Consider the following 13,974-nt stretch of genomic DNA (forward strand, 5'->3'; position numbering starts at 1 on the left):
TTCATGCATATACCTCGTGATTGTGTGATTTTAATGGGCCTAACCCCCTGTGTACATCATGAGGAAGTGACGACTTCCAAATGATGTCACTTGTATTTGCAGAATTTATTGAAAGGTGGCGATCTTACAATAACTTAATTTTCTATTATGATGGATATCTTATGATGTCTATGCAAATCAAAATAGATTATACTTTGCATAGTGGATGTTGGTAAGCATTATGAGAATGTTTGTGCACATACCTTATAAACATTTTGGAGTACATGGTGAATCTTATGCACATTAATATTCTAAGAAGGCCATTACACAGAGTACTTGGTGAATATCACGCGGCTTGATGTTTTAGAAGGCCATTACTCACAAAGTACTTGGTGAATATCACAGGACTTGATGTTCTGGAAGGCCATTACTCATAGTATTTGGTGAATATCTTGCATCTCAACATTTTGGAAGGCCATTACTCAAAGAGTATTTGGTGAATATCATTGATATTCTGAGAGGCCAATACTCATGATATCATATGCGATATCAAACCTTATTGAGTATTTGGTGAATATCATTGATATTCTGGAAGGCCAATCCTCATGGTATCAGATGTGATATCAAACATTTTTGAGTAATTGGTAAATATCATGTATTCTAGGAGACTAATATTCATGATATCAGATGTGATATGAAACCTTATTGAGTATTTGGTGAATATCATATGTTGATATTCTGGGAGACCAATACTCTTGATATCAAATGTGATGTCAAAATGATGAATATCTTCTAATCAAAGATATCTTTAATCTCGCTAACTTGATATTACTTTGAGGTAATAAGTGTGTTTATCCTCCCTAGCTAAGAGGGAGTGTTGATGTTTGGTATCTTCTGCTGGATAAACCTATATATAATTATATGAGATATAATTTATATATAAGTTTATTGTTATGTGAGATATATCTATATGTGTGTGTGTGTGTGTGTGTGATTAAATGTTTATTATATTAATTATCTAATTAACGAATAGACATGTCCAATTCATAGGACATCTCTCTTCATCGCTTATTCTCAATTTAAATGAGTGGTCGTTGCCATATAGAAAACACATACCAAGAAAAAAGGGCAATGCTAGTACATTTGTAGCAATCCTCTAAAAATCAACAGATGGTTTGATTAGTTGCAGTCAAGAAAAGGAACATGTATCTGTATCATATTGGCTTATTGCCATGGGAAGTTATTATTGGTATATCTACCCATCCTATAAGACTCTAATATTGTAAAAGAAAGTTTTGTGAAGACCTTGATATACATTAATGCAACAAAACTAAAGTTGTTTTGTGCCATATGAAATAAATGCATACTGAATGATATAGATGGCAAATTGCAGTCCAAATGACCCTGGAGAAAAACTACAAATTTTTATAAGAATAGATTTTGTCCTTGAGATAACATTATTGTGAGCATGGATGAAAAGAATTGGTTTTTTATTTAAAAAGATGTTTTTTCTCATTGCATGAAGTTAGTAGTTCCATGCTCACCAATTCCTGGTGTTTTTTGGTGCGTGTCACAGGGCTACCATTCTTGTTCCTAAGCTGCATTGGCCCCATGAAATATGAAAATTTCAGAAGCTACAAAATATGTCAGGCAAGCTACATTTTAGGATGAAAAATTTAGAAGTATCAGGCGATCACAGGAGCCACTTATATGATTAGAAATGTTTTGTGCCAAACAGCAAGCTACTCGTGGTCTAAATTTAATGATTATTTTTTTAGGAAAATCTCCTAGTAAGTGGTTCCAAAAAATGTGTACTCAATGAGGCAAGATAACTGCAAGCCGGTTGCAAATAGAGGACTTCAGAAGGTCCCAATATCCAAACCTTGACCCTAGCTACCTCAACCAATCCTCCATGTGACCATTATATTATGCTGTAGCAAATTCGCCATAAGAATGTTAGTGACTGTGTGTCTCTGTGGGTAGTAAGGTAGGTGGGTGAGTGGGTGTGTGGGGATCAGTAATAAGCTGTGATACCAGATCTGCGCTGGCAGCCCCTGCATTTGATGTGGATGCATTCGATATATGGATCTGCGGCCGGATCCAGTCCAGATGTATCCATGACTGTGGATGCACCTGGATACCCAGAGGCATCTGGTCCAAATGAAGTTTTTTTTCACTCAAAATACATGCTATTAAGTCTTTTTTTTTAATTTCCCCATAAGACCCTAAAATGGCTGTGACCAGATCTGCACTGGCAGCCCCTGCATTCGATGTGGATGCATTCGAATATGGATCTGCAGCCGGATCCAGTCCAGATGTACCATGACTGTGGATGCACCTGGATAACCAAAGGCATCTGGTCCAAATGAAGTTTTTTTCACTCAAAATACATGCTATAAAGTTCATTTTTTAAATTTCCCCATAAAACCCTAAAATGGCTCTTTATGAGGCCATTCAAATTTCATAGTAAAAACATATCATTTTAATTGCTATTTTGTCTCCATTTTGGCATTTCGAAGGGCAGGCGATTATTTTTGAAGGGGATTGTTTGTGAGGTGTCAAATAGCTTCCAGAAAGAAAAATCTAATCATCTAAGATAGGCATTTGACCCTATTCTTGAATCTTTTAATGAATTTTTTCAAGTTCTTTTCTATTTTATTTTAAGAAAAAAAAAAACGAGTTTAGCTCTTTGTTACAATGTTTTTATATCTTTATTTTGCACTTGTATGCTTGTATTGCTTAGCTTTTTTCTAATATAAATTTATGTAATTTCTTATTGTAGTTATAAATCAGATTGCAGGAATGGCCAGTAATCAAATTTCAATGGGCAAGGACAGAAACAATAAATTCAATATTGATATAGGATCTCCTTTATGGAGACATACCACAAGGATTTCACAAATTACGAGAGGTGGGAATATATTTGGATGTGTAACTTCTATAAATTACCAAAAAAATAGCTCATATCCTAGACTGAAACTTCACTTTATGGCCCCCGCTAGCAAAGGGATGGAAATGTGTGAATGTTGGGATCTAACCAGGTTGTCTCCCGCACAAATAGCAGGATTCATAAAAGAATCAGAAGATGCTGATAAAACATTTCTACAAGCAAAATCAAAGTGCTTATCTGTCCGAAAGAAAAAAAACAATGAATTTACCCACTGATACAAAAGCAATCTCCAAACATCTCTTCTTGCCTATAATCTCTATGGAAGTCGAAGATGAAGTACAATTACCACTCATAAAAGAGGTCCACTGGATGGATCAAAAAATTACATGTTTCCTCTATGCCAATGGTCTTCCTTTCAACTTGGTGAGATCACCATATTGGCAGGAAATGATATCAACAATCAATAGGCACCTCCTGTTTTCACAAGTCCTGTGTTTGAAAAGGTGCATAACGCCTTACTACAAAGAGAGAGGAATGTTGTAGAGACCTCACTTTGACCATTTAGAGATTCTTAGATTGAATCAAGTGTTTCAATTGTTTCTAATGGATGGAAAGATGATGGTTTTCTGAGGATCGTTGCAAATGTAATGGCACTTCCTCTTCAGTATGTATTTTCCAAATGCTTCAATCTCTTCGAATTTGTATGAGGAATAAACCGAGAAGAGACATGTCCCTTCATGGGACATGTCTATTAATTAATATAATAGTAAACTTAATAAGTGTTGTGTATGTGTGTGCATATATATATATATATATATATATATATATATATATATATATATATATATATATATATATATATATATATATATATATATATATATATATATATATATATCATTACAATTATATTAACTTCTCTCTGATCTCACAGGTTTATTTTACTAAAGCTACCAAAACATCAACACTCCCTCTTAGCTAGGGAGGATAAACACATGATGATATATTAACTCAATGTGATATACAAATATCTTTGATCAGAAGATATTCAACATTTTGATATCATTAGTCTTGGTCTCCTACAATATCAACATTTGATATTCACCAAGTACTCAAAAGTTTTGATATCACATATGATATCAAGAGTATTGGCCTCCCAGAATATCAATGATATTCACCAAATACTCTTAAGTAATGGCCTCCCAGAACATCAAGACGCATGACATTCACCAAGTACTCTATGAGTAATGGCCTTCCAGAACATCAAGACACGTGATACTCACCAAGTACTCTACATAATGGCCTTCCAGAATATCAATAACATTCACCATGTACTCAAAAAATGTTTATAACGTATATGCACACGCATTCTCATAATGATTACCATATAAACATCTACTAAGCAAAGTATAATCTATCATGATCTGCATAGACATGGTATGATATCCATCATGATAGAAAATTAAGTTATTGTAAGATCGTTACCTTTCAATAACTTCTGCAATTTCAAGTGATGATCATTTGGAATGTCACTTCTTCGTGATTTACATAGGGGGTAGGCCAATCACATAGTCACAAGAGATATTCATGAATTACAGTCCTCTTGAGTGCTACAATTTATTGATTACATGAGAATCCACCTCAACATGGTTTACTCCCTCTGAATCAATATGACCAAGATCACTAAAGGCTGACTAAATCATATCCTCTATCTGCTCCCTCTCTTTCAAGGTTGCCTGAAATGTCAGTCTCCTTCGAAATCTCAATCTCCCTCTTTTTCCTGCAAGAACATTCTCAGAGAGAAAGGATCAAGACAAATAGCTATTATAATACATATAGAAATATAAATAAGAACTTAACTACAAATATAATATTCAGAAAATACTTATCTCATTTAACACAACCATTCATTCACTGTTCACTGTACTTCCTTAGACATTCTTCTTAGTACTCAATATGCTCACACCTCTTTGTCCGAGGTTTTCTCTAATTAGGCTCCCTCTTGATATAGAAGGATACTCAAAATCATCAAAGATATTCATTTCAATGAATCGAGAATGACAGATAGAATGAGTAAATAATCATCCCTCAATGACGGTTGCATTGTTACATATATCTAAACTAGTCCACCTCTCAATCTGGCACCTCATGATGAGATTCATAAACTCCAGCGTTAGAACAGTCCACTTTATAAAATATTTAGTCAACATTCTAATTTAGTTATTTTTATCAATACTCTTAATAGATGATCATCATCAATTTAGTGTTTTACTCGTCACCTCTTGTTATTTGGCATTGTCAATTTTAATGTCTCTTATTATAATGTCCTTACATCTTCATTGCCTAACATTTATTACCTTTGTTGATTTCTCCTATATATTATACTAACTTCCCATCTATCTTCCATTGATATATATGTCACTCATGATCATTCAAAGTATTTGTGTTTTCTTATTACTCTAATTCAATTCGGATACCAAGCTCCCTTCAACGACTTCACAGCTGAGCAATTGCTCACATTGCATCCACATGATCCAACTTGGAGGTGAGTCATCATTGGGAGGCTTCAACAGCATGCACATGATCTGACTTGGTCAATGCAGCAAGTAGAGAGTTCTTCCCTTATTCTCAGTCGGGACCCAACATTGATCTTGCAATCTTCTTCATATTGCATGTGGCATAGAGAGGTTGCATTCATTTGCAGCATAGCTCCACCTATTATCCACATGGATACCAGCATGAGAAAGAGCTCCTTTTCTCTGGATGGCATTGCATAGTCCACTTGTTCACGAATGTCACATCTTTCACCTGTCCACTAACTACTGTCCATTATCGCAAAAACGAAGGGAAACCATCTGAATACTTGGTCAGCAAAAATGTTTGCATATCATAATTTTCAATCATCTTACAAATCCTCATTGGACAGCGACCAGGCACCCTATATCATTGCATTAAAAAACCACCAATGAACATTGCATATCTGCAAAATAGGTGTCGCTGATACCCATCTTCAGGCATCTACGGTTACATTATTAAACTAGGATTTTGTCATGGATTTCATAGAAAACACTTGTATAAAGAGAGAGATTGCCATAATGCCACTGAGAAGTATTTGCCCAAATACGAGTTGACCGAGCAGACATAAATTCAGCCACTAGAGTATAATGGCAACGTTGACTATACCATCAAAAACATCGTATAATATACCACAACATCTATAATCAATGAGGTTACGTCGCAAATATGTTCATATTGTTTAGTTCCTCAAGATTATAAAAATTGAACATATTGTCATTCGCATGTTTGCTTAGCATTTGTTCATCGGTGATATGTTTATCATACATGATAGTCTTCTCCTCCATAATTATGTTATTTAATTCTTCAAGTCGCAACATTTGCAACCGGGCTCCAATACCATGTCGGTTTTCTAAGGATCGTTGCAAATGTAATGGCACTTCCTCTTTAGTATGTATTTTCCAAATGCTTCGATCTCTTTGAATTTGTATGAGGCATAAACCAAGAAGAGACATGTCCCTTCATGGGACATGTCTATTCATTAATATAATTAATATAATAGTAAACTTAATTAGAGTTGTGTGTGTGTGTCTATATATATATATATCATTACAATTATACTAGCTTCTCCCTGATCTCAAAAGTTTATCCTACTAAAGCTACCAAAACATCAACAAAAGATAGCAGAAACCGTCCATTTATAAATGTTGTTGCAATGTCCCCCAAAGGGACAATGTTTTTTAGGGCAATTGATTGTGAAGGGGAAGTCAAAGATGCAGATTTCATTTCCAAAATCCTCATTGAGTGCACAAAGATTATAGGTAATGAGAATGTGGTCTAGATAATCACGGACGATGCAAAAAATTGAATGGGTGCAGGTGCTTTGGTTGAGGCAAGATATGAGCATAGTTTTTGGACACAATGCATCATATGCTCATCAACTTGGTGATTCAACAAATTGGCACTCAAATAAAGTGGGTGAAACAAATATACGAAGAGGGCAAAGAGATCTAGATGTTTGTAACAAGCCACCAAATGTCACAAACAATGTTCAAATCTTTCTCAAGATTGGAGTTGTTGAAGGTAAATTTAATTTTGTTTGTCATATTTGATATCAATTTGTATATAAATTTGCTTAATATATTATTCTTTTACTGTGTTATTTACATATTATTAACTTACTATTAACATGATTCCAGGTTGCTAAGACCCAATTTGCATCTCATACAAGTGTTATAAGGTGTGAAAAGCATTGGATCAAATGGTTATTTGCAACCAATGGGATGTATAGACGGCCTTAAATTCAAAGAGATTCCAAAAGGTCAAGTCATTAGTCCTGGATGAGAATTGATGGGCTTGTGTGGAATGTGTATTGGAATTCACTAGGCCTATCATGACTATGCTCCGATTTGCTGACATAGATGTAACTTGTTTAGGGGATGTTTATGATGGCATGGACTCAATGGTAGAGTAAGCAAATGTGGCAATATAGAAACATGAGAATGACCAGTATTCGAAACCTTTTTGGAAAAAGGTGGAATCAATCATCATCATTGTTGGGAAAAGATAACCACATCATTGCACCCCCTTGCATATGCTCTATCTTTGAGGTACTATAGTAAGAAAGTGCCTTTTGTGCCAAGGACATTACCACCATTTAGAGATGTTGAACCTGCTAATGAGTACAAGCAAGTATTTACCAGACACATCCAAGATGAAGAATTGGAAAAAGAAGTTTGGAAAGAATTTGGCATACTTGTCTCAGGAAGAAGTCAAAGTCAAATAGCTACTAACGACCAATCCGACATGGATGATGTCACATGTGGTACCTTCATGTTCAAAATTTTAGGTACCTCCAACCTATTCCAATCAAGACCCTCTCAAAAGTATGTTTTGTTTTGTTTTTTTGCCACTTCTACAATTTAGTACTTAACACTCTTTAATTTACTTTGCATTTCTATTTTTACTTTTGCTGGTTTTTTATCCAAGTTGGAAGTTTGTGTTCAAATGATCTTAAACTTGCATCAGCTGAAAATGAAAACCAATCGATGATGATTATTTTTATAATCCTTTTTATAATTGATGAATCATGAACTACATTTTGTAATTATAATGATTTTCATTGGAATAGTGAACAGACATATGTGATATGGCTTATTTGAATATTTTTGAACTATCAATTGGTATTTAATATTTATCTTTGACATTTGGATTGATCAATGATGAAGTATCATTCTATCAAATGATTTAATTTTGTATAATTCTTTAAAAAAATTGTCCTTATATGTATATAAATACACACACATACCCAGACCCGCATACCCAAACTCCAATAAAAAATTGCCCATTTCCATACTGTTAACATAGGTAATAAGCAATGTGGGTACCTTGCATAATGAAAACAATTTGTACCTTCAACCATTATTACTCAACACATGCAAAGTTGTAAGTTCCATTCTCATGGAGGGGGCTGCTGCTGCTATTTTTTCTTGGAATTGGGGGGGCAATTCCATGAAATATTTGAAAATAAACTAGCAGCACCATATATAGGATCTTCTAATTCAAAATGAGTGTGTATAACATATTTTCAAGAAATTTTGAGTGATCACTGAAGAGAGGCAGCTGGATGTTTGCAACATCTTCTCAGACAGCAAAAGGAGCATTATTATAGCCAAATGGCATAATTTGTGTTATTTTTTGCCAGACAATTCTACTGGAAGTTTGAAAGTACTGTTTTCCAAATTTCTATGGAAGAGTAGAAAAGTGCATAGCTTCTGCAACACATTTACCTGCAGACATTTCCAAGTTTCTGTCAAAAGAAACTGTTGAAAAAGTTATGATAGAGCCCCATGGGACCAAGGCCTTAGTTTGTAATAATAAAGTCCCATGGGACCACGGCCTAGTTTGTAGAAGTTGTCAGCCAATGCTTGCAATATCAAATCTTATGTGAGGATATCAAAGAAAGGATCCAACTCCACTATGCCAATGCAAACCACGTCTGAAAACCGTCCCCCTTCAATAGCTTGTTCTTGGCAAAGCTCCATCTTTTAACTTTTGGGAAACCAATTATTCATGTGAAAGTTGAAATGTTGGAATTGATTGTTTTGAATCAAGGAATTATACCGACCTGATTTTAACATTAAGCTGGTTAGGCTTAAGGCTTAAATATTAACCCGTACTTTGATGATGTAGGAAATTCAAATAACTGCTGAGAATAAGAACTATCAGATTTGTGCTGAAAAAATCCGCAGCAGAATGCATGCGACATTAAGTTGCTAGAGGTCAGCCGCCACATGATCAAGCAGATTCGGTTCTTAGACCACACAAAGTGCATTAAAGAGATTAAATGGTTATGTTAACAACAGCTGTGCTTTTTGCAGGAAGTTAGGAGTTCCATTCTCACTAATCCTGATGAAAGTCCATCTCAACTGTGTGGGTATAAAAATGAAGTTGAACAAATAGAAAAGTCAGTGGGTACCTTGCTGGAGGCCCAGGTTTGATCTTTTGATTAAGAATCCGTTTTTGCAAATAGAAAACGTATATATTCTACTTTACAGATTAAGGTAGCCATTTTCAGTCACCTGATAGACCCTAACCACACTAAACTGATGCAATCCATATCCGAAAGCCCAGGCCCTCTCAGAGCTTGATCGTACCAAAGTTCCCATTACTTGGAATCAACAGAGAATTCGTTGATCAGAATAAAGTAATTCTACCCACGTTTGATCTTAATTCTATGCATATACAAAGTTCAAACCCACATAGTACCTGAATGACAACTTTTATATTGGATTAACTTAAGAAAACGAATTGCAGCATAAAGTGTGGATATCTTACATTACCTTGATAATGCCAAAAAGCAAGCTGGATGGGCCCCTGATAATAAACCGATCAGGCAGAGTCATCCGCTCAAAAGCAAACCATGCCTCTTTACAACTGAATTCCCCTGATTCATGATCCTATTCAAAACCCATTTCAGTAACATGGAAATAATCACAGATCTTTGTATTTTCTTTCGTCACATGACAGTATTGACAGAGCCCATATGCCCGGGACTTCTCGACATGTATTGCGACCAATCCAGGAAGGATCAAAAGGCGTATTAGGATCGTGGGTAAATGAGGGAATAAGGATATAAGCGAGCTTTAAGATTATTAATTGAAAAAATATTTAAAAAGTCAAAAGGCCCCCAAAATGAAAGTGGTAGGTAATGAGATGGGTGGTATTATTGTAGAGAATCTAAATTTTGACCGAATGGGTAAAAAGAGCAAGGGTGTGACAAAGTCAAGAGCGGAGGGAGGTTGCAGGTCTGAAGTCAATAATAGCTTAACGAGAGGCGGGCATTGACTATGCAAACGCGCCTCTGATCCTTTCGAGCATTTTTCCGATCGTATTAAATGAGGGGGCTGTTTGATACAATGGCAGGTGCTGTCCGTTTGGTGTTTTTCTAGCAACGAGGGGAGAAGTGCATTGCAGCGAGGCGTAAGGGCTTGGATTGCTTGGATTTTTATTTTTAATTTTTAATTTTTTTAAGGAAATGTAATAATTTATGTAATCTGTCGAGGAAAACGACACTTAGATGGGACAAGATGGAGGGAGAGGAAAGGAGGCTTGGAGTTGTTTGCGCCGTGGTGCTTGTTGAATGTTCATTGGCATGTTTAAACGTACTACATTTGTGTTTATTTTTACTGTTTTGTATGATTTGGTGAATACGGTAAGAATTTTTTTTAAATGGGTGCATCAAAGAGGCGTGGAAGGTTGGTTAGGAAAAAATGGGTCTATTAATCGTATATATTTTTGTAATATATGAGATTAAGTGGTATATCTTTTAGCAAATGATTTCTGGCTAACAAAAATTTCAATAGGTAAGTGATAACTTTAAATAAACTATGTATCCATTTATAAGAGTCAAAACACCATTAACATAAAATCTTAAAATTGGAAAGATAATTGTGTTATGGTTGTGATAAGAATAGAGGAATAGAGAGAGGAAGATAGATAATGTAAGAGAAAGAAAGAGAGATGGGAAAGGAGATAGAAATAGGGAATGATGCAGCGAGAATTTGAGGGTACCCCTACTGGAGGTAATCCAGATCCTTGCAAATAACCACACAGCGAAAAAACAACACAAATGCAAGATCTGATACCAAATCACAATACTTGACTCATAAAACAATCGTTTACATGCAATATGTCTAGTTGTAAAGCCTTTCGGGTTAGGGCCAAATATAAAAAGCAATTACAAAACAGTTCTACAAGATCCCTTAAGATCCAACTCCACACTAATCCCAGTTAGTCCAGATCCACACTCTAGCAGAAAACCTCAAGGAAATCTCAAATTGTGCTCGCAATCCCACTAAGCAATCTCCTAGTTTACCAAGCCTCAGCTACTAGCCCTTCTAAGTTCGCTCCCACACTTCATCCTCTTCTCCAAGCTAGATGATCTACAATATGCCTTAAGACTCCACAAAACACCCCTACTTATACCCAACTAAGCCACAGGTATGCTTAGCCCATTACAAATTAAAATAAACCCTAACATTAAATGCCCATGCAAGCCACAAGTTGGTTGCAACACAAATTAAATGCCAAAATTCGGCTCTCAGACAACTCGAGCACCGTAGAGATCAAGACAAAATCGAGCGTCAAAGAAAACCATGTCAAGTGTCAGCCTTCCACCATACATAACCAAGCTCCTTCATTGATCGAGCACCAATATGTGTCGAGCCCTCCAAAAGCAACCAAGCCCCCTTTATTGACCGAGCTACTCGATCAATATAGCAACAAAGCATAACCGAGCCCCGTAGTATGAATTGAGCTCCCAATGTACGTCGAGTACCAAAACACATTGCCAAACGTCTTCATTAATTGATCACTCAGTTAACACAACAACCAAAACCAACTTAGTATTGACCGAGTCACACTTCATTGTTTGACTAAGCCCTCCAACTCCAAGGTCAAACCATACCAACATGCAGGATTGCTAGCCAACTAGCTCCTACATCAGACACCCTAGGTTCAAAAAGATGTTCTCAATAGCTGGAAGAACATCTTTCGGGATTCAGCACATAAATCCCAAAATGGTTCTTCTCATACATATCCTCCAAGTCCTCAACTTGTACACTCTTTCCCTTGACCTTCTTCCGCTTCTTCACATCCATCGTCAGTGTGCTACAGGTCTACTTTCCATGCTAATCCCTAACCCTCTCAAAATCCTTCAACTCAACTCGGCTACCAATACTCAGATTCCTCCTACCGAGCTCTTCATTATGTAAAGAAATAAGGGAATGCTTCATGCCACCTTTCACAATTGAAAACACATTCTTGACACAATCATGCATAGCTTTGCAATCACACTGCCAAGGTCTTCCAAGTAACACATGACACTGCCAAGGTCTACCAAGTAACACATGACAATTGTTCATGTCCACAATATCACACAACACTTGATCCTTATACTATCCAATTTGGAAATCAACAAGGCACTACTCCCTCACTTCCAAAGCATGCTCACCTTGCAACTAGCCAATCCTATAAGAATAAGGATGTCTTACTCTTCTCAAACCAAGTTTTTGAACCATCTCCTCAACAACAAGGTTATCAATACTACCGCCATCCATGTTCACCTTGTAGACTTTGCCTCCAGACTTACAATGAGTCCTGAACAAACTAGTTCTCTAACAAGAGTCCAATTTCCTCTGACCAATCAGCACTCACCAAGCTAGTAAACTCTCTCCTTGCTCAAGTTGACTGTCATGGACTTCAACCTCATTCACAACAGCAGCTCTTCTATCACCAGCCTTAGGACATTCATATAATATACGTCCCACTTCTCCACATTTGTAGCAAGTACCCTTAAACTCACCTCTACTTGTCCTTCTCTTCTAATCAACAAGTTTTGGTTCATCTTCGTCACTTAGTTTAGCCTTCGCCGAGCTATCTTGCTTCTCCTTCCCTTTGGAATTACCTTGACTTTTCCTCTTCAACTTATCTTCTGCCTTTAGGGCATATTGATAAGCATCCTCAACCGAATCAATCTTCAACATGTCAACTTCATCTTGTATATTGAATCTCCAACCATTAATGTACCGAGCTACCTTCTCCTTTGACAATTCTTTATGCCCAAACTAAATAGTCAACTTGTAGAACTCCTTGGTATATTCTTTCATAGTCATATCTTTTTGTTTCAAATTCTACAACCTCTTAAACAATTCAAGTTCATAATTAGCAGGAATGAACTTAGCCTTCAACTTAGTTACCATCAACCTTCATCTAGTGATCTTCATTCCACCTTCCTCCTCTCTGTCTCTTTGCAGTTCTTTCCACCAAAGAGCAATGTGTCCTTTAAACTTAGTTTATGCCAACCTTACAATGAGTGGATCTTCAATATCCTCAAGTTCAAAGTAATCTTCCAATTGACTAATCCAATCAATCAGGTCTTCGAGAGTCAAAGTACATAAGAAATTAGAAACCTTCATCTTATGCTTAAACCTCAACTGAGATCTAGGTCTAGCAAGCTTACTAGCCCTATTTCCCATAGGTCTCTCCACACGATCAATTGTGCCCTCATCACTCGATCCAACAACTTCAAAGTCTTCAGCAACCTCTTCATAACTATTTTTAGTACCCACATGTCAAGATACACCACCTATAGCACTTATAATCTCAGTAATCATATCACTCTTCATCAACGCCATCTCATATCTAAATTCTACTTTAATCTTCTCTAAGATCCTTTCTTCCACAACATCACTAAGATCATCAATTGCCCTTGTGTCCAATCTTCTTGGAGGCATCTTCCAAGATCCTTTGCAAACCCAAGGCAATAAATCCACAAATCTAGAAGATCAATCAACTCCACAAGATCAACCTTCACTTCCAACCTTCACCCAAATCCTAGTGCAAACTGCCTCAACTTCGATGCTCGTTCTACACACTCAGGAACAACTGAGCTCTAATACCACCTAATGCAACAAAAATCTAAGGGTACCCCTATTGGAGGTAATCTGGATCCCTACAAATAACCACACAATAGAAACACAACACAATACAAGATCTAATACCAAATCATAATATTTGACTCATAATAC

At 36.3% G+C, this 13,974-nt stretch overlaps 1 protein-coding gene across 4 annotated transcripts in view; it reads right to left on the minus strand.

Moving 5' to 3' along the window:
• PUB4 (RING/U-box superfamily protein with ARM repeat domain-containing protein) overlaps window positions 1-10,371 on the minus strand; it is a 94,815-nt gene extending 84,444 nt beyond the window's left edge. For 2 of the 4 annotated variants that reach the window (XM_089832483.1, XM_089832479.1), the window contains exon 1: window positions 9,727-10,370. In XM_089832483.1, coding sequence (XP_089688609.1) covers window positions 9,727-9,789 — 63 coding nt within the window. In that variant the 5' untranslated portion in view covers window positions 9,790-10,370. Of the gene's footprint in view, window positions 1-9,465; window positions 9,555-9,721 lie in introns of all 4 variants that reach the window. The other 2 variants (XM_089832480.1, XM_089832481.1) reach the window with 2 other exon arrangements.
• Between the last annotated feature and the right edge of the window lie 3,603 nt (window positions 10,372-13,974).

Source organism: Cupressus sempervirens, chromosome 5, assembly GCF_028749045.1.
Source record: "Cupressus sempervirens isolate cs-2001-9-10 chromosome 5, ASM2874904v1, whole genome shotgun sequence".
Classification (NCBI taxonomy): Eukaryota; Viridiplantae; Streptophyta; class Pinopsida; order Cupressales; family Cupressaceae; genus Cupressus; species Cupressus sempervirens.